At 47.5% G+C, this 22,203-nt stretch overlaps 1 protein-coding gene across 1 annotated transcript; it reads right to left on the bottom strand.

Moving 5' to 3' along the window:
• Nucleotides 1-60: 60 nt before the first annotated feature.
• Nucleotides 61-19,713, bottom strand: LOC109259343 (zinc finger protein 543-like). Its single transcript, XM_019436904.2, has 6 exons — nt 19,342-19,713; nt 19,077-19,193; nt 17,699-18,106; nt 16,732-16,858; nt 9,899-9,994; nt 61-4,404 (listed from the first exon to the last, which is right to left on the bottom strand). Exons 3-6 carry the CDS (start codon nt 17,885-17,887, stop codon nt 2,558-2,560), a joined length of 2,259 nt encoding a protein of 752 aa, XP_019292449.2. The 5' UTR covers nt 17,888-18,106; nt 19,077-19,193; nt 19,342-19,713; the 3' UTR covers nt 61-2,557.
• Between the last annotated feature and the right edge of the window lie 2,490 nt (nt 19,714-22,203).

Below are 22,203 nucleotides of genomic sequence, written 5' to 3'. Positions count from 1 at the left end.
TCATATTTAATAATCAACACTGAATGCTTTCTTCTTAACATTACAAACTAGGCAAGTATGTCCTCTTTCACCCTTTTATTTGACATTGTACTGCAAGTTCTAGCTAGTACAATAAAGACAGAAAAGGAAATGAAAGGGATACAGATTGGGAAGAAGACAAAAGATATTTGCAATTTGCTGATAACATTATTGTTTATGAAGAAAATCCTGAGGAATCTACACAAAATTCTGCTAGAATAAGTATTCAGCAAGGTCGCAGGAGGCAAGGTCAACATATCAAAATTAATCATATTTCTCTGTAACAGTAATGTTCATGTACAAACTGGAATTAAAACCTCCATATAACATACAGTGACTCCAAAAAAAGTGCCAAAGTAAAAATCTAACAAAATATGTTCAGGATTTACAAGTGGAAAATTACAAAACGCTAGTGAAATAAACCAAAAAAGATCTAAATAAATGAAGAGACATACCATGTTCATGGTGTGAGAGTCAAAATAATAAAGATGCCAAATCTCACAGAAATGATCCATAGACTAATGTAGTGTCTATCAAATTCCCAGCAAGATGTTTCCTACATACAGACAAGCACATGATAAAGTGTTTACAGAAAGCCAAGGGAAAACATTTGATATGGAAAGCTAAATCAATTTTAAAAAAGAATAAAGGAGAAATCACTTCACCCAATTTTAAGATTTACTAAAAGCTGCAGTAATCAAGATAGTTTGGTACTGGCAGAGGTTTAGATGTACAAATCAGTGGGATAACACAGAGACTCAGAAATAGACCAACATAAATATGCCCAACAGGTTTTTGATCAAGGAATAAACATAATTCAGTGGAGGCATAGTACTGTAGTGTAGTTTTCAACCAACGGTGCCAGTCAACTGAACATCCTTAAGCAAAAATACAAGAAAGAAACTCAACCTAAACCTCACATGGTAATACAAAAATGAACTTGACATGGATCAGAGATTTATATGCAAAAACGACAAAACTTTTAGGAGAAAACACAGGAGAAAGTATTCAGGACAGAGAGCTTCCTTAAGACTTCTTAGACATGACCCGAAAAGGATTAAGAGGTGCCTTCACAATAATGCCATGAATCAATGTAACAAAAATGGCTTGGTCTATGACGGCAATACAAAAGTACACCTGTGGTGATGATTTAGGAGGCCCTGAGGAGGGTTCAAAGTGAATGCGTGATTATTTTTACATCTTTCTGTACAGCATATTTCTTAATGTGAGGTAATACTATCACAGGTAGGTCAAAGCAAAGCAAAGCAAAACAAAACAAAACAAAAAAACCCACAAAAAAACAAAGAAGGAATTCCAAAAGACGCTGATAAAGGTACTGTTACTTACTACACTGGAAACCAAGGCCATGGAAACAACAGTGAAACTCACACACCCCTGCATGTGCACATGCCCATTTCATCTGCTAATATTCTAGTCAATTTCCTCAACAGTGAATCCTCACCCACCTTTCGTAGGATTAAAAATGGGATTCTTTCTCTCTGCTTTTCGGAGTTGCTCTTTATTTTTTTAGCTTAATTTAGCTATGTGTTTTCTTTTGTTTTGGCTCTAATTCGACCCATAGAAAACAAGTGAGGTGGACTCGGGAGAAGCCTCTCTAAATAGGATTGGAGAAGCTCAGGAACCACAATCAGAGGATTCATCTGAGAAGGTAACGCAGCTACACTGCCATCCTCGTCGTACAGAAAAATACAAAAAAACAACAGACAAGTAGATCAAGAGCACGTATAAACGGATGGTTAAGTACACCTGAAAAAAATTTTTTGCTTTTTAAAAAATCAAAGTCTTAAGAATGTGCTACAGTGGGCCCATTCATATGTACATTTTTATCTCCTGAAATGTGAGTCTTTCATAACTCAAGTTTTCATATTTCTTGTTAAGACTTATGCTACTCAAAGGTAGGGATGATGCTGTAGGACAAAGGCCTTCAATAAAGGTTTTCAAGGGACTGTGGGGTCTGGGAGGCACCTTGTCCTATGGGCGACGGCTGAATAAAGCCATCTGTGAGTGTGAAAAATCATAAACATAAACATAAAAAAAATAAAGGTTTTCCACACACCCTCAACTGTCCCAACTGTCCTGACAATGGACAGCAGTGAAGGTATATACAAGGCAAAGGGGACAAGGCTCTCTGATCTCTGAAACACCACCCCCCCCCCCAAATAAGATAAGGAACAAGAAACTGCCATAGGCTTGTCACAGAAATATGAAAGAAACTGTGCTTGTGTTTCTCTTGTATCTCCTCCTCCTTTGTTTAAATATCCCTGAGATAATTTTGCAGCGTAAACTGAGAAGATGGGGCCAATGGTCATGCTAAGTGCACGAGAATGACTGGATCATGCTCTTGGAGGAGTTCTCAGATGTAGAATAAGGCTCTAGGCTGGGTGAACTTCCAGTATGACTCCTCAGATGACAACCGATATCCTCCAACAGAAGGGTTTCTCTTTGGTATGAACGATCGGATTCTGAGTAAGAGGTTTCCTCAGTGGCTACATTCAAAAGTCTTTCCCCTGTGGAGCGCTTAGAGGGTGACCGAGGACTGCCCGCTCGCGAAGGGTCTCCCCACTTCTGCTGCGCTGCCCCTGACGGGGTGTCTCCCAGTATGAATCCTCTGATGCTGAGTGAGGGAGGAGCTGCGACTGAAGGCCTTTCCACACTCGCTGCATTCATAGGGCTTCTCCCCGGTGTGGATGACGGAGTGTCGGATGAGGCTTGTGCTCCAGCAGAAGGATTTCCCACACTCGACACATTCATAGGGCTTCTCTCCACTGTGAATCCGCTGGTGCCTCGTGAGCCCCGAGCGGCGGTTGAAGGCCTTCCCGCACTCAGAGCACTCGAAGGGCTTCTCCCCGGCGTGGATGCTGACGTGTCGGATGAGGTCCTTCCTAGTGCTAAAGGCTTTCCCACATTGTTTGCACTCAAAAGGTTTTTCTCCAATGTGGGCCCTTTTGTGCAAGATGAAAGTGTAGCAGTAGGTGAAGGCCTTTCCACACTCACTGCACTCATAGGGCTTCTCCCCGGTGTGGATGATGGCGTGTCGAATGAGGTTTGCCCTCTGGCAAAAGGCTTTGCCACACTGCACGCACTCATAGGGCTTCTCTCCACTGTGAATCCGCTGGTGCCTCGTGAGGTATGAGCGGCGGTTGAAGGCCTTCCCGCACTCCATGCACTCGTAGGGCTTCTCCTCAGTGTGGATGCTGAAGTGTCGGATGAGGTCTGACCGATTGCTAAAGGCTTTCCCACATTCTTTGCACTCGTAGGGTTTTTCTCCGGTGTGGGCCCTTTTGTGCAAGATGAAAGTGGAGCAGTGGGTGAAGGCCTTTCCGCACTCACCGCACACGTAGGGCTTCTCGCCGGTGTGACTCCGCTGGTGCTGCTTGAGGTGTGACCGGCGGTAGAAGGCCTTCCCACACTCCAGGCACTTGTAGGGCTTCTCCCCCGTGTGGATGACATAGTGCTGAATGAGGTCTGTGCTGTCGCAAAAGGCTTTCCCACATTCGTTGCATTCAAAGGGTCTCACTCCACTGTGAATCTGCTGGTGCCACGTGAGGTGTGAGCGGCGGTTGAAGGCCTTCCCGCACTCCAGGCACTCGAAGGGCTTCTCTCCTGTGTGGATGATGTAGTGTCGAAGGAAACCTGTCTTATCTCGGAAGGCTTTTCCACATTCTTTGCACACAAAGGGTTTCTCTCCAGTGTGGCTCCTGTTATGCAAGACTAAATTGGAGCGGTGGGTGAAGGCCTTTCCACACTCGCTGCACTTGTAAGGCTTCTCCCCAGTGTGAATCCGCTGGTGCCTCGTGAGGTGCGACCTGCGGTTGAAGGCCTTCCCGCACTCCATGCACTCGTAGGGCCTCTCCCCCGTGTGGATCATGTGGTGCTGGAGGAGGTGTGTGCTCTTGCTAAAAGTTTTCCCGCACTCGGTGCATTCATAGGGCTTCACTCCAGTGTGAACCTGCTCGTGTCGAACAAGAAAGCAGTTCTTGGTAAACGCTTTCCCGCATTCCGCACACTTATAGGGACGTCTCCCTTCACGAATCAAGGGATCTTTCGGTGGTCCCCGTGAGTCACGTTCATGGAGGACATGTCCCGCAGGGATCAGCTCCTGTACAATCCTTGAGTGTAGACGATCATCTGTCCCTAAACCATCATGTTCGGGCTTCATGTTTCCAGGGAGCTTTTCCATCAGGGGGTCTGTTCCTGGTTCCAACTGGCCTTCCAGCATTTCTGATGGCCTATCCTGACTCTTGCCTTGCCCAAGCTGGGAGTACCCTGGGGCTCGTGAAGTCATTTGCTCCCGTGGTGAGGTTTCCTCAGACAAGGCAAGGTGAGAAGGGGAAGGCTCGGTGGTCTCAGGTTTTATATTGTCACCTGAAGGGAATACAATACACAGAAGGGCCTATTAGAGATGGGAACACAGAAAAGCAAAATTGCCATTTCAGTGGGAATAAGAAAATGGAAACAGTGGCTCAGCACCTCCCATGTTTTCCAATCTCGGAAACCCCGTTTACAATTTCTTTCTTTTTGGATTCTGAACTCTTGAAACCTTTGAGAGGAAATCCAGAGGGAGAGAACCGATGGGGGACAGAGTGTCTGGAGACTAGGGACGGGCAGACAGGAATGTCGCGTGTGTGCTGGGTTTGCTCCAAGCAAGAACGTCTGCAGGTGCTATAAGAGGCCAGGATAGGAGCACCTGAGGCAGCCCATGCAGCAGCCAGGAAGAGGTCAGGGAAGCTTCCCGCACAGGGAGAGCTAGAAGCTGCCGGACAGAGAGAGTGGGAACACCATTTCGGCCTCAGTTAACAGAATGAACAAAGGCAGAGTGTTCTGAGACTCAAGGAGTGCAGCACGCCAGAGATGGGCCTGTGAGAGTACAGCCCCCGACACGGGATTGCTGTCCTCGCAAGGGGAGACACAAGAGCGTCTGCCGTGTGAGGACAGAGAGACCGCCATCTGCAAACCAGGAAGAGGGCCCTCACCACACATCAGATCTGCCAGCACCCAGATCTTAGACTTCTAGCCTCCACAACCGTGGATAACAAACGTTTGTTGTTAGAGCTGCCAGTCTGTGGCATTCTCGTTACAGCAGTGCAGACCGCCTAGACAGCAGGTGTGAGCAATGTTCTCGTTCTTCAGTTCAGTGATGTTAAGTACGTTATTTTCAAAAAGAAATGAATGAGCAAATACCTTGGGTAATACATCAATTAATCAAGGTCATTCATGAATCAGTGAGGACAGTGTGTCATAAGCCAAGGTTTAGGATTAATTGCAATTTGTACCTGAGGTCCACTTTAACAAAAGTTAGAGATCACAGCAGTATTACGGTTAAGATCATGGTCTTGGGGGGGCGCCTGGGTGGCTCAGTCGGTTGGGCATCTGACTTTGTTCGGCTCAGGTCATGATCTCAGTTCGTGGGTTCCAGCCCTGCATTGGGCTGTGTGCTGACAGCTCAGAGCCTGGAGCCTACTTAGGATTCTGTGTCTCCCTCTCTCTCTCTCTCTCTCTCTGCCCCCCCCCCCCCCACTGCTCATGCTCTGTCTCTCTCTCAAAAATAAACAAACATTAAAAAAAAAAAAAAAAAGATCATGGTCTTGGACCACAGAAACCCTAGGCCCAAGCCCCACAGGAACTCAGTATTAGCTCCGTGGTACCTCCCAAGGCACTCAAATTCCTTCAGCCCTCATTTTGTCTTCTCAAGAATAAAGCTAAAAAAAGAGCCTGGACTATAGGACTCCATGACGATGGAGTGAAATCCTGCATTTGCCATGTTTGCTATGTGGACCATGTTCAGTCTGGTGCCAGACACTGAGCAAAATGTAACCCCCGTTAGCTCTAATTGTTTATCATGAGTTAGTCCCCTAACATACATCTGGGACCTAATTAGGACGATGTAAACTGACAGTGTAAGAATGTACATACATATTAACCCTGGAGGGTATTGAAGAATAAAAAGAACGGTCCATGGGTCACCCGGGTGGCTCAGTCAGTTAAGTGTCTGACTTGGGCCCAGGTCATGTCTTGTTTGTGAGTTCGAGCCCTGCACTGGGCCCTCTGCTATCAGCACAGAGCCTGCTTTAGATCTCTGTCCCCCTCTCTCTCTGTCCCTTCCCCACTTGGGGGTGGGGGGGAGCACGGTCCATGAGAGGTGTGATGAGCCAACATTAAAGAGGCCACCAGAGTAAGGAGACAAGATAGGTCCCGGGAGATCAGGGGCAGAGACCCCAAGAAGGCCGGATGCCCACGACACAATCAGAAAAGCGTGCCATACGACGTGCTCACACGGTACGGAGTTTAAGTGTCTGCTCTGGAACCGGAACGCCTGGCCCACATCCTGGCTCACGTCCTGCCTGCACCAAGTGAGCAGATATGGCACAAGTCACTTAGCTGCTCCCATCTCAATCTCGTCTAAAGCACTGACAGGCTCAGCTTCTGCCTCAAAGGCCGCCCTGAAGGCTGAATTGAGACAAGACCTGTAAAACGCCGGGCACAATGCCGGCCCCTGTGGGGCGTTCAGTAAACTGCGGGCCGTTACCCATTATCCTGATGGTCGCTGCCGTATTTGGAAACTGGGAGCAAAGCAGTGACCGTGTAAGGAATATTTTCCTAAGGAACATTTTCCCGTGCTGTGGTTCAGAGGAACCCCCCACGGGGCCTCAAAGAGCGAAGAGGACAATGTCGGCACTTTCATACGCGAATGGCGGGAACGTGAAAGGGGACACCATTCTGCCGAACTGCCTGGCAGTTTCCAATTGAGCCAAACTGACCCAGAAACATACCAGAGTCCGTTCCTCACAGAAATCAGTGCCTCTCGGCACCGAAACACATGACAAGAATATCCTCGGCAGCAGGAAGTTGAAAACAACAGCAATGCCTGTCAAGAGGGGAAGGGATAAATAAACGGCAGTTTTTCACACAATGAGACATCACACTGTGTCGACTGTGAAAAACTCCAACTATATGCAACCACATGAAAAGAATCTCACAGACATAATGATGATCAAGAGACAGATATACCGACAGCACACAGTGGGTTCAACACTCAAAATAAATCTATGCTGATGGTCTAAACAGGGGCTACCTCACGGAAGGGGCTGTCGAGGGCATGAGACCCCGACAAGGTGCTGGAGATATTCTACAGTGGCCCCCCTTATCTGCGGGGGATTTGTACCAAGACCCCCCGTGGGTCCCTGAAATGACGGGTAGTATCAATCCTGTATATACTATGTTTTGTCCCTGTACATACATACCTAAAGTTTAATTTATACATTTGGCACATAAGAGATTAACAAAAAAAACTAATAATAAAATACAACAATTTTAACAAACGCTGGAATAAAAGTTACACAAATGTGGTCTCTATCCGAAAATATCTTATTGTACGCCACTCACCCTTCTTGTGGTGCTGTGAGATGATAAAACGCCCACATGAGGAGACGAAGGGAGGTGAATGACGCAGGCGTGTGACACAGCATTAGGCTACTATTGACCTTCTGCTGATATATCAGAAGGACCATCACCTGCTTTTGGACCGTGGTTGCCCACGGGTAACTGAAACCGCAGAAAGCGAAACCACAGATCAGGGGCACTGTGGTATATATTAGCGTAACGGTGGTGATGTGGGTTTATACGTATACAAAGATTCGTCAAGCTGACCTCTTAAGGCTTTTAAGCAACACAGCATATGAGTTATATCTCATTCAAAAAGTTCAAGAAAATAATCATTAATGGGAGGTATGGAACAAAAATGTAGACATCTCTCGGAAGAATGAGACAACTTTGGGGCACCTGGGTGGCTCAGTTGGTTAAGCATCCGACTTTGGCTCAGGTCACGATCTCACTGTTCATGGGTTCGAGCCCCATGTCAGGCTCTGTGCTGACAGCTCAAAGCCTGGAGTCTGCTTCAGACTCTGTGTCTCCCTCTCTCTCTGCCCGTTCCCCCGCTCGTGCTCTGTTTCTCTCTCTCTCTCTCAAAAAAATGAATGAACATTAAAAAAAAAAAAGAATGAGACAACTTTTCCAAGATTGGTTATACAGGGAAAGTGGAGTTGATGCCAGTGTGCAGACACGGGAGAGGCATAAGCCTTTGTAATTTACTTTCCCTAAGTGTGAGGCAACCGAGCATATTTTTATGTTGAGCAGAGATTAGATAAAGTTGAAGAGGCAGAAAATACGTGAAGAAGCAAGTGCCCTAAAAAGGTGTGATCAGGACTTAGTGCAGGAACTAAGGTCGAGCTCCACGAGGGGGCAGGATGGGGAGGTTCACACAGAGATTTCTATCCATGTATAAGGGTTGGAGATCAAGCAACAGAAGAACACAGACGACTTTCACCATGAAAATGTGCTGAGACATCACTGGGTGGGTAGGGGGGCCGGCGAAGGTCTAGAACAAGGTCCAAGCGGCTGGGGGGGCCAGTGTGGGAGGCAGCACAGATCAGAGGCATGCAGCAGACGCAGGGAGACCGGCTGGACTTAGGTGTGTGGGGACAGGTCAGGGGTAGCAGGGGAGGCAGTGGAGACGCGTGCGTGAAATGGACAGGATGTCTGGATGTGGGGGCTGGTGGAGACGGAAGGGTTGAGGAGTGACTTAAAGTGGCACCCAGCCTTCTGACCTGCACGGGAGGTGGGAGGAGAGGGAAAAATCACGAGCTCCCTCTCAGGCATGGTGAGCTGAAGTGTCTTTTGCACATTCGCAGACGTGAGACCGGGGACAAGGGCGAAGGTGTGGAACAGACTCTGAAGGGCTGAATAGACCAAGGGACCACGAGAGGGGAGAGCCTGGCTCTGCGGTGGCACCAGTCAGCACACCTGATGTCCCGAGGGCCTCAGCGGCCCACATTTGGGGAAGAGAAGGTGAGGTGTTGGTGAAGTGTTACCTTGAAGCTTAAGCGACAGGAGGGGTGCTAAGATATGGAGCCCGGGAGTGCTTCTGAGTGTCTAACGGACCCTTGGAGAATGGTGGAGAAGGTGGGAAAGGGTGAGACGCAGAGGACAGCTAGTCTCCTTGCACTTCAGAAGGCAACTTGAACTACTATCATTATTCACGAGGACTCATACTGTGACGTAAGTGGCACTAACAGCTTACCTTTGCTGAGCCATTCGTGCCCTGTAGGTCAGGGCCAGTGTGAACCAGCGTCACATGCAATCTGGTACGTCCTCAAACAATCCAGTGATACAGAAACTATTATTGCTAGCAGTTTTCAGGAGCAGACTACACTCACCAAACCATTGGCTCCTCTCCACGGACACACAGTTCAGCCTCATTTCCCAGAGCCAGGCACCGAAGTGCAGCCAGATCGAATGCGAGGAGAAATAGTGGGTATGACACCTCCCTTTCTTCTCTGATTTCCCTTCTGCCAGCCGGAAGGTGGCAGGTCAACCTGAAAGTCTCATGTTGATGACAGGAGGTAGCTGGGTCCCTGAGTAACTGTGTGGCACACAGCTGCAGGTGGACCCACACAGTCCTTCGGTGAGAAAAGTACTTTTCATATGCTGAGCCCCCAAGATTCTGGAATACACCTGTTAGAGCAGCTGGGTTACAGTGGCTGAACTGACATGAAGGCACTGTGAGATGACGCACCTTTCTTGCGGCCACAGGGTTGTGGCATGTCACAGCTAGTTTTTAAGCCCAAGCAACCAGAGCCAAGAGCCTGGACTTCTTACTTAATAGGCCCCACACCTCCCCAGGAGTGCTGGACATTGTGATGGGGTGCCGGGAACGGGTGGAAACACCTCAGGTTACAAGGCTCCGTGCATCGTAAGCCTTGAGAGAGGCCACAACAGTAAAACTTCCACAAACTCCAGGGACAGTCTACTCTGCCGTCTACAAGCTGCCAGGACCCCCACCTGGCCAGCTGTTGGCACCCACCTGGGCAGTTGCTAGAGGAGAGGCCTCTCTGCAGTGTCCATAACTCTGGGCTCCGCTCCAGTGGGTAGATCTGCTCTGGTTTGGGTAGAGGACAGCCTGTTTACGGAGAAAGAAAGAGGACGTGGAGATTCTGGTGAGAAGAAATAAATCTAGACTGGGACATCAGAATTTGGAGAAGGCCTCAGAATGAAGCTGCTCCCATCCATGCAAATAAAATGATGTGTCCTGGAAACCAGCTGCATAAAACACTGTCATTGGGCCCCAAAGACTGTAGACATTAGCATCGGCTCCACAGAATGCACCAATTCCCTTTGATCCCCATCCTGTAGAATCGCAACGCTGTTTAGACCTATTTCCTGAAGGTGCTTTCTAATTAATCCAGTCAGGGGCCTCGACCTCCCTGTGCGTCAGCCAATACCTGGTGAGCTTCGCTGCTACCACTGCCTAATTTACACAAAATATCTGGGGTGAGGCTTGGGCATCAGGAGATTTTAAACACTTCCCAGGATGATGGCACCCCACCTAGTAGGTTCATTTCCCCAGTGGCATCTCTGATCATAGACAGTCAGGTAGGCAGAGTGGCTGGGTACTCTGAGCAGAGAGACAGGTTATTCCAGGCAGAAAGACTAGAATGCAAATACAGGAACAAGGACAACAAATAGAATACAGTGACAAATATGGTAAATATTAACCCCTCTGTATCAATATCACTTGGAACGTCTGTTTTTTTTTCTAAATGCTCCAATTATAAGACAGAGATGGTCAGAATGGATAAAAAAATAAGACCCAACTATAGATCGTCTATAAAAAACCCACTGTAAATAAAAAGATACATGTTGAAAGTAAATGGATGGAGGAAAATATACTAATACGTTATCAGAATACGCTAACACTAGTCAAAAGAAAGCAGGCAGACCTGTATTAATTTCAGACAGGGAAGACCTCAAAGCAAGGAAAATTACCAGGGATGAAGAAAGCATTATGTAATGATAAATGGGTTAGTTTGCTAAGAAGACTCGGGGCACCTGGGTGGCGCAGGCGGTTAAGCGTCCGACTTCAGCCAGGTCACGATCTCACGGTCCGTGAGTTCGAGCCCCGCGTCGGGCTCTGGGCTGATGGCTCGGAGCCTGGAGCCTGTTTCCGATTCTGTGTCTCCCTCTCTCTGCCCCTCCCCCGTTCATGCTCTGTCTCTCTCTGTCCCAAAAATAAAATAAACGTTGAAAAAAAAAATTTTTTTTTTAAATAAAAAGAAGACATAAAATTCCTTAATCTGTATGTGTCTGCCATCAAACTATATGAGGCAAAAACTGACAGAATGACAAGGAGTAATAGATGAATCCCCTATCAAAGTTGGAGACTACACTACTCCTCTACCAGAAATGGACAGATCCGGGGCGCCTGGGTGACTTAGTTGGTTGAGCGTCCGACTCTTGGTTTCTGCTCAGGTCATGATCTCGCAGTTTCATGATTTTGAGCCCCGTGTCAGGCTCTGCGTTGCCAGTGTGAAGCCTGCTTGAGATTCTCTCTCTCTCCCTCTCTCTCTGCCCCGCTGTCTCTCTCCCAAAGTAAATAATACATAAACTTAAAAAAAAAAAAAAAAAAGTAATGGACAGATCCAACAGGCAGACAGTTAATAATGCCATAGTTGAACTGAACAATCCCATCAATTACCTGGATATAACTGACATCTGTAGACTACTGCATCCCAAAACAGAATACACATTCTTCTCTCACATGGGACATTCACCATAACAGATCATATTGTGGGCCATAAAACACACCTTAACCAAAATTTAAAAAGAACAGAAATCATATAATGTCTGCTCTCAGACCACAAAGTAATTAACTAGAAATTAATAATAGAAAGATAACTGGAAAATCCCCAAATAGGTAAAGATTAAACAGCACATTTTTAAATAACATGTGGGTCTAAGAAGCAATCTCAAGAAAGTAAAAAATATTTTGAACTAAATGAAAACCAAAATAGAGGATGCCTCTGTGGCTCAGTTGGAAGAGCATGTGACTCTTGATCTTGGGGTCATGAATTTGAGCCCCATGTTGAGTGTAGAGATTACCGAAGAAAAAAAACAACAAAAAACTTCAAACCAAATAAACATAAAAAAATAAAAAATACAACTTAGCAAAATTGTGGAACGCAGCAATGCAGTGCTTAGCAGTAAATTTATAACATAGAAATATTTTTTTTAAAGAAAGATCTAAAGTTAATTATATAAATTTCCACCTTAGGAGACTAGAAGAACAAATAAAGTGCTAAGTAAACACTACAAAAGAAATAAGAATTAGAGCGGAAATTAATGAAACTGAAAACAGAAAACAGAGGGGCGCCTGGGTGGCTCAGTCAGTTAAGCGTCAGACTTCAGCTCAGGTCACGATCTCAGGGTCCGTGAGTTCCAGCCCCGTGTCGGGCTCTGTGCTGATGGCTCAGAGCCTGAAGCCTGTTTCAGATTCTTTGTCTCCCTCTCTCTCTGCCCCTCCCCCGTTCATGCTCTGTCTCTCTCTGTCTCAAAAATAAATAAACGTTAAAAAAAATTTTTTTGAAAAAAAGAAAACAGAAAACAGAGAAAAATCAACAAAACAAAAATCTGGTTCTTTAAAAAGATCATTAAAATGGATAAGCCTCTAGCCAGGCTAACTGAAGAAAAAAAAAAAAATGAGAGAGAACACAAATTACAGATCCTATGGACATTAATAGGATATTAAAAGGGGTGCCTGGGTGGCTCAGTTAGTTAAGCATCTGACTTTAGTTCAGATCATGATCTTGTGCTTTGTGAGTTCGAGCCCCACGTTGGGCTCTGCTAACAGCTTGGAGCCTGGAGCCTGCTTCAGATTCTGTGTCTCCCTCTCTCCCTGTCCCTCCCCTGCTTATGCTCTGTCTCTGTCTCTCAAAAATAAACAAACATGAAAAAAAATTTTTTTAAAGGACTTTAAAAGAATACCATCAACCACTCTATGCTCACAAATTCAATAACTGAGATGAATGCACTTGACACAATGTGCTAAAACTCACACAAGAAGAAACAGACAATCCGAGTAGGTGTATATCTATTAAGGAAATTGAATCAAAAGTTAATAACCTTCCAAAAAACAAAGCACGAGGCCCAGTTGGGTTCACTGGTGACTTCTACCAAAACCTGAAAGAAGAAATTATACCAATTCCCTACAATCTCTCCCAGAGACAGAAGCAGAGGGAATATTTCCTAATTCAATATGTAAGGCCAGCATTACCTAGTATCAAATAAAGACATCACAGAAAAGTATACACAATATGTCTCATGAACATAGATGAAAAAAAAAAAAATCCTCCACAAAATATTAACAAATCAAACCCAACAGTGTATAAAGAGATGATATATCACAACCAAGTGGGATTTATCCCAGATATACAAACCTGACTCAAAATTTAAAAATTAATTAACATAATCCATCACAGCAACAGGCTAAAGAAGAAAAATCAAACAATCATATTGATAATGCAGAAAAGCATTTGATAAAATCCAACATCCATTCATGTTTCAGAGTTAAAAAAAAAAACAAAAAACCTCTGGGGAGCCTGTGTGACTCAGCTGGTTAAATGTCTGACTCCTGACTTTGGTTCAGATCATGATCTCAGTTAGTGGGATCTAGCCCTGCATCTGGCTCTGTGCTGACAACACAGAGGCTGCTTGGGATTCTCTGTCTCTCTCCCCCACTCGTGCTCTCTCTTTCTCTCGAAATGAAAAAATAAATTTAAAAAAATACATAAGAAAAAAAAAGAACTCTAAGCAAAAGCGGAATGGAGGTAAATTTCCTCAACTTGATAAACATCTACAAAAATACTGGAAGTATTAGGTAATGTGACAAGAAAATGTAATAAGACAAAAAAAAGGTACACATAACTTTACCATAAGATCCTTATTTACCCAAAAGTCCACATAAAAGCTTATACATGGATATTTACAACAGCTTTATAGTTAATTGCCAAAATTTGGAAGCAACTGAGACTTTCTCCAGCAGGTAAATGGATACACTGTGGTACATCTAGAAAATGGAGTACGCAGCACTAAAAATAAATGAGCTATCAAGCCATAGAAAGACACTGAGAAACCTTAAATGCACATTACTAAATGAAAGAAGTCAATCTGAAAAGGCTACATACTGTATGATTCCAACTACAAGACATTCTGGAAAACACAAATGGGGATAGTAAAAAGATCAGGGGTTAATGAAGTGGAGCAGGAGAAGGGACGAATAGGCAGAGCAAAGAGGATTTTTAGCACAGTGAAAATACTCTGCATGATACTATAATGATGGAAACGTGTCATTACACATTTGTCCAAACCCACAGAATGCACAACACAAGGAGTGACCCCTAATGTAAACTATGGACTTTCGGGGACTATGAGGTCAGTGTAGGTTCACTGACTGTAACAAAAGCACCACTCTGGGAGAAATGTTGATAATGTGGGAGGCTGTGCAGGTGTGGAGGAAGGGGGTTTATGGGGAATCTCTCAATTTTGCTATGAACCTGAAATTGCTCTTTAAAAAGTCTTTTTTTTTTTTTTAACGTTTATTTATTTTTGAGACAGAGAGAGACAGAGCATAAACGGGGGAGGGGCAGAGAGAGAGGGAGACACAGAATCGGAAGCAGGCTCCAGGCTCCGAGCCGTCAGCCCAGAGCCCGACGCGGGGCTCGAACTCACGGACCGCGAGATCGTGACCTGAGCCAAAGTCGGACGCTTAACTGACTGAGCCACCCAGGCGCCCCTAAAAAGTCTTCAAAAAAACAAAAAAAAAACAACTAGGGGCACCTGGGTGGCTCAGTCAGTTAAGTGTCTGACTCTGGATTTTGGCTCAGGTCATGATCTCACGGTTTTCAAGTTTGAGCCCCAAATCGTGCTCCATGCTGACAGTGTGAAGCCTGCTTGGGATTCTCTCTCCCTCCCTCTCTCTGCCCCTCCCCAACTCTCTCAAAAATAAACTTAAAAACAAAACAAAACACTAATATTTATAGGATGCAACCATATCCCAAGGGACTGTGCCAAGCAATTTAAATGCAGTATGTTCTTAAAACATAGAATTAAATTTATGTACTAACTTAGAAAATAAATGATATTTAAAATATTGAGCCTTGGGTCCCTGGGTGGCTCAGTCAGTTGGATGTCTGACTCTTGATTTCGGCTCAGGTCATGATCTCACCATTCATGAGTTTGAGCTCCACGTCGGGCTCCATGCTGACGGGGTGGAACCTGCTTAGGATTCTCTCTCTCTCCCTCCCTCTCTGCCCCTCCTGTGTTCTCTCTCTTTCTCAAAATAAATGAATAAACTTCACAAAAAGATAAAATAAAATATTGAGGCTTTTCACTCAAAAGTGTCTTCATTGAGCGAAGTCTTTTTTAGGTCCTAAGCAAAGGATTCTGTTGTTCTTCCAGTGAACATAAAAAATTCTAATTTAGGATTTCCTTACAGCCTCCACACGAAGTAAACACTGTGACTGGCACCATTTATAGACGAAGAAACCGAGATCAGGCAGATTTGCTGAAACCGTGGAACTGGTAAATGGCTGAGCCAAGATGGATCAGGGTCTGTGTAGTCGTGTCTGGCATCTGGCCTCTTTGACTACAAAGCTATACAACACTGTTCCAGAAGATGCTGAGTGCAAGTATGAGGGTGAAGACCAGACAATGAGAACGATGATGACATGAGAACAGTACTGGCGGCAGCGAGGGTCACAATCGCTAAAGCCGCACATCGCAAGATATCACCAGACACTGTTCTGAGCCATTTGACCTTCACGACAGCCCTGTGAAGCAGAGGTGCTATATTACTTCATTTTAGCTGAGATCACGAGGCACAGAGCGGTTCAGTACCCGGTCCAGAAACACAGAGCTCATAAGCCACAGAGCGGGGACTGAACAGTAAGGGTCTGGCACCAGACCCTGGTCTCCTAAGCACTATACGAAGAAGGAAGCAGCCGTGTGGGGCCAGCAACCTCAGCCCAAGGAGGCTGAAACAGTGACGGGGGATGTGAGCAGGAGGCATCAATCCTCAGGGAACACGGGCCAGAGAGAGACACAGACTTGATGACGCTAGACAGCGCTTCAGGAACCACTAAAAACAAAAAATTGGGACTCCCACTCAGTCGTGTGGTCAAATAGGGACGCTTGCACAGACATAAACGTTATCTATCCTCCTCAACATTTCACAAAAGAAAGAACCTTTCGCAACGAAGAGGGGTCTTTTAAATTGAACAGATTAAGCTTTAGAGGGACTCGTTGCAGTGGCCCTATTTTCCTCACTTGCCGAAGATGGCATGTCGGGAGAATTAAACGAATGAAGAGGAACAGTATCCGCATACAAGAAGAGTAGAGACACGGAACATGGGGCCTCACACCGCAAGGACTGGGTGACCGCTTCCTGCTGCCAAACAGCTGTGGCAGAAAAAAACACTGTGAAAAAACAGAGACACAGGCAGACCCACGGAGAGGTCAGGACGAAAGCCCCGGAAGCCAGGGCATAATCGTGCTTCTCGAAGTTGCTGGATCAGTCCCTCAAGGGGCCCAGCGGGCATTCCTTCCTGTGGGTTCCGTGAGACACCCCCATTTCCTCCCAACACACCCTTCTTTGGCTGTGACCAAAAGCCAACTATGTTCTCGCCTCACCCTCCCTCCCACACAGGAGAGCAGGCAGGAAGAGGGGAGTCTAGAAAATCACCGAAGCTGTGGGGAGGAGGGAGGCAGGCTACAGAGGCCTTCTCGACCAGCCAGGCCTGGAGCCAGAGAGTGGAGGGAAGGAGGTGATGGGTCTCCCACACGGCAGGAGGAGGGAGGCCTCACCCAGAGAGACCAGGAGCCTGCAGGTTTCCAGCATCACCTCCTGGTACAGGGTCCTCTGGGCCGGGTCCAGCTGCCCCCACTCCTCCTGAGTAAAAGTCACGGCCACATCATCGAAGGTCACCAGCATCTGAAAAGTCAAATAGAGGCAGCTGTGTTTGTCCCAGGGCTACTGACGGGAACCAGAGCCCATCTCTCTTGGTGGCAAGGGAGCAGAGAGACCAAACGGCCGCTGAGGGTTGAGCTCTGTGCTGGCCTCAAGGACTCCGAGATGCTGCTCTGCCTTGATTACAGCAGCACGGGAGCCAGGAGCCTCCCACGTGGGAGCCCAGGGAGAATGACGCAAGGTCACGACCTTCCTGTGTGGACTGCGAGACACAGCATGGCAAGGGCTCCGAGACGCCAGATGAATGGGAGAGAGCACTGAAAACAGCAGCAATGATAGTTACAGAATAATCCCCGAGACTCACTGGTCTCCACAGTGTGCCTGCCTCGCGCAGACGCTCTGCCTGTCTCCTTAAAGGGAACAAAAGTCATACTCCTGAGGTGTGAATCCTCTTAAAATCAACACTTGCCTGGCATGTGAACTTGGGAGCCTCAATTCCTGGGTCAATACAGTAATTATCCCTCGGTGGTAGCAGTTTTGAAAATTAATGAAAAAAAGATATTCGTAAAAGCAGCACTGGACGACTGACCACAGCCTGAGGTCGTATCATTATCACCCTCACGCCAGTCAGGGCCCTAAGTTTACATGTGGTATGAGCAGAGGCAGGATTTGAACTGAGGTCCCTCTGGTCTATAGTCTAACTGCACAATCTTGACACTCCTCCATTAGCAAAGGAGTTAATGCAGATGTGAAGCATTTCACATAAATCCCCAGTCACACTCATTTCGGCAAACACTGAACATAATTTCTGTGGACAAGGGCAGAGGAGCGAGCTCATCATCAGCCACCTTACAGGACAGTCACCTGAGGTGGTGGCACCTGCTTGGGAAGGGGCAGGGCCCGGATCAGGTGCCAACGCCTTCTGCTCCTCAGACTGCCAGGGAGAATCCACAATGAGCCATTGTTTCCTTTTCCTACTGGAGTCTTCTTTCCTTTCCTTTGGCGACTCTGCCGGAACTCAAACCCGCCTGCCTGGGTCCTCGCGGCACCCATCCCTGAGGAAAGACTACTTCAGGCCCGGAGAACGGAAGCTGCTGAGGACGATGCAAGCAGGCTGCGGCCATGAGAACAGCCTCCGATTTACATCTGTCTCTCCTGGCAGAGTGTACGACGGAACAGTCAGCAAATGATCACAGAGGCTGGCCCTCCCAGGTAGGTCTCGACAGCTGGGGGCGGGGGGCCACGGAAATCACACAGGTCTTCTGGGGACTCCTGAAACAAATATACCTTGTTTTGTCCACACGCTTCCACCTGCTGAAATGCCATATTCCCACCTTCTGCCCAAACTGCCTACTCCAAGGAAGCCTGCTTGGCTTGCAATGTTTCCGTGTCACTGCCAGGTATCCCTATATGCGTTTGGTACAGAAGGGGGTACAAATACAGGCTGTGGTGGCTGACACACTGATTGTTTCTGCTACTTAAGAGCAGCAGGGAGGGGCGCCTGGGTGTCTGCCGGTTGAGTGTCTGACTTCAACTCAGGTCATGATCTCAAGGTTTGTGAGTTTGAGCCCCACATCTGGCTTGCTGCTGTCAGCACGGAGCCCACTTCGGATCCTCTGTCCCCCTCTCTGCCCCTCCCTGGCTCGCACTCTCTCTCTCTCTCTCAAACATAAGTAAAACATTAAAAAGAAAAAAGAGCTGAAGTGAATTTGGGCAAATAACTGAACTCTCTAAGCCTCAAGTTGTTTTCACGCAAAACAGCAATACTAACAGAACTTAACTCAGAGGAGGTGAGGATTAAAAGAGGTGAAATGTTAGGTCTGCCCTTCAACCCACAGCAAAAATTAACCAAGGCCAGCGATTATGGTTCCTCTGCCACTGTTTTCTCTTTGCTCCCACAACATCCCAGACATATTCAACCAGGAACCCTTATTTAATTTTGCCAGGTTTCCTACACAAAAATGCCAGATGATGGTCAAGCAGGGAAGGGGCCACTTCGGCCTGTACTGCTGGGACAGTTCTGTCCAAATGCGTGACATCTGAGCAGAGGCCAGAAGGATGTGAGAGGAAGACCCCCCCTCCCTCCCGCCAGAGTCAAAGGGGCAGAATCGCGGGCACAGGGCAGGGCAAGGACAAGGGCTGGGGGATGAACTCAGCATGGTCAGGCTGGTGTGTCCGGAGAACCGCGCCCCCGGGTAAGAAGGCAAGGTCGAGGAGGTCGGCGGGAGGGCCGGGTGGGCACCTGCAGGTCCCGGGGCGGGCTGGATCTGTGAGTGACGGACGCCCGCGGAAGGAAGCATCACTTTCACCTTCCCGGCACTGACCAAACACTTGTCGGAACTCCGGCACTGCCGCAGGACTACGGACAATAAAACGACAAGCTAGCGACGCGCGCTGTACACAAACGACAGGGAGAAAAGGCAAGCGAACGGCTTCCTAGCCTCCGGCTGCCCAGGAGCCCTCTCCGCAGCAGACAGGCTGCAATACCCACAGCGTCGTCCACTCACCCGCGCAGGGGCCATCCACGCCGCCGCCATCGTGGGACCCTGTGCACAGAGCGGGGCCCGGGGAGGGGGTGGCGGCCGAGGGGCCCCAGAGCGGGGCGAGCTCGGCTGACGGTCTCACTCCCAGCCTCAGTTTCCCCGCTGTGAAGCGCGCTCGAGGCCCAGGGCTGCAGGGACAGCAGGCGCTCACGTGACACCCCGTTATAGAGAATGAGGGGCGGGTATCAGGCTCGTACAAGGACGCGGAGGTAAGACCCACGCTCCACACCGCCTTCTCCGCTCGCGCCTCATAAAGGCGCCCTGCCCACCACTGCTCGAAGCCGCACAGACCGGTACTCCCCACCCGGCACCGGCGGATGACGTTCGCCTCCACGGAGCAGGAAGTCCCGCCCCCGCCGGGGCGGGCCGCAGGAAACGCCCCTGTCCTGAGCTGTCATTGGCCCAGCGCGCGCGGACACGCGGTGTACAGCCTTCTGGGAATTGTGGTTTTGTCCCTGAAAGCAGCGGCGGTGGGGAGCTTCCCGAGCCTGTCTCCTCCAGTGGAAGAGTGCGCGAGGCCGAGTACCGCCTCAGACCTGCATCTTCACAGTGGGGCCGAGGGACGGGCGCGAAGCGGTCCTTCACGTGCCCGGGGAAATCGAGGCTCCGGGGGCCGGGACGTCCGCCCGGGGTCGGGGCACGTGACACGTCGGGGACCGAGGTCTTCGGCTCAGCTCGGGACTTCCCCGTGCTCCTCACTTCCTCGCGATCCTCCTGGAGGGAGCCGGGCACACAAGCCTTAAGAGTAGCGAGCGCCAGGACGCAGACGCCAGAAGCCCTCCCTCCCACGCGGCGCATGCGCATCCCCTGGCCCCTCGCGGGCTCTGTCCAGCACCAGCTGCACGTGCTGTGGGGCCTTGACGCCAGCTGGTGAGCGAGGCCGGAGGTGGACGCAGGGGTCGAGCACCGCCGCTTTGACCTGTGTCTCATCGCTGGCCCAGGGGTCGTGCATGGATCTGCAAATTCGGGAGTTGTTAGCGAACAGGGTTATCTCCAGTCTCAAGAAAAGCCTGAGAATAGAGAAAGGAATGGGCAGGGGCGAACCCAGAACCAACCCAGCATTAAATAGGTGCAGACAAGAAACCAACAGTCATGTTAGGAATCCTAACAATCCTTCGAGAATATATTACAAAAAACTTAAAAGTCATCGTTGGTTACTTATTTGTGTGTGTGTGTGTGTGTGTGTGTGTGTGTGTTTTCTTGTGACAAGGTGAGAAAATAAAACGCAGCTTCCAATGAATATACATACAGTTATAAAAATGGAAACAGGGTGTGTATTTGACCCTGCTGTTCTGTCACAATTACTAAACACATCACCAAGGAGTAGACCTCCACATTATTTTTCCCCCATGTGTAAAAAAGGGAATCACAACACACAGATTTCTTTCTTTTTAAATGTTTGTTTACTTTTGAGAGAGAGAGAGACAGAGCAAGCAAGGGAGGGGCAGAAAGAGAGAGAGAGAATCCCAAGCACCCTCTGTGCTGTTAGCCCAGTGTGGGGCTTGATCTCATGAACCAAGAGATCGTGACCTGAGCCGAAATCCAGCCAGAGACTTAACCGACTGAGCTACCCCGGCACCCCAACACACATATTTCTTGTAAGTACTTATGTTTATTTGTTTTTTGAAGAAACAAGAATTAGTAGTGCTCTTACATAAATGGGTACAGGGAGATAAGAGAAACCTTCCTACAGAATTCTGAGTAACATATAGATAGCCTTATTTCAGATGGTGGAGTTTGATTCCCTTGAATTGGCTGGACTTAGTGACTAAGGATGAAAAGAAGAAAAGGGTAAGTTGACAGCAGAGGAAATGGGTAGACACCACCCTTACCGAGTGAGCAAGGTTAGCAGCATTAGTGATGTCCTGTTGACACCATGTACCACATAGTATGATGCAACAAAACTGTTCACTACTGTGATGTCCTTCCCCCAGACTCACCACTTTACTCATAAAAAAATCAGATAAGTGCGAATTGAGGAACATTGTATAAAATGTCCAATGAAAACTCATCAAAAGTGTTGGGATCATGAAAAACAAGTGTAACAAAGTAACTTGATTAAGTGCAACCTGGTGTCCTGGAATGGGATCTTGCAACACAAGGACATTAGTGGAGGGAAAAAAATGGTAAAATCCAAATAATTTGTAAACAATGTTCTATCAATGTCAATTTCTTAGCTTTGACAAATGTACCATATATCTGCATAATACATGAGGTGAAGCTGGGGTGGAAGTTACATAGAATGGGAAATACATACTTGCCACTTTACAGTAAATCTAAAATTATTTAAAAATAAAAATTTAAAAATTTAAAAATAAAAAAGAGCAAGGAGGGACTTCTAGCTTGACAACAGGAGTAGTTATGTGGACTCATTCCCTAGTGAAACTGGTGGAAAAAATTTAAGCGAACAAAAACCAAAACATACAAGATTTAATATCTCTGGAAATGGATGTACAACAACAAGGTTATACAACGAATGAAGAACATTTGTTCAAGATGATCTGTAATTCTGTAAAAAGAGTGCGAGTCTGCGGTTTTTGAACTGAGACATTTAATCTCCTTCAACCTTCCCAGTTCAGGGAGATAGAAAATCCACTACGGTGGTGCAGATGAGAGCGCAGGGATCCCTCACTCCCAGCTCCCACTTGGAGAGTTATCTTCCAGGAGGGCCAGGAGGTCAGCATCTCTCATCCTGCCCCCAGCTACTTGTTGTTAAGGTGAAGTTCCTGGCCAGTATGGTCCCCAGAGGTCTCTTTTAGCAGGACGCCGCTTCTGGGCTGGAGGTTCCGCCTTGGGCACCATGCTTCTGAGAATACTGGTCCACTC

The sequence above is a fragment of the Panthera pardus genome, unplaced genomic scaffold (genome assembly GCF_024362965.1).
Source record: "Panthera pardus isolate Hobbes unplaced genomic scaffold, ASM2436296v1 HiC_scaffold_18, whole genome shotgun sequence".
Lineage (NCBI taxonomy): Eukaryota > Metazoa > Chordata > Mammalia > Carnivora > Felidae > Panthera > Panthera pardus.
Note: the sequence above shows the minus strand (reverse complement) of the source record. Positions and strands in the feature narration are given on the sequence as shown.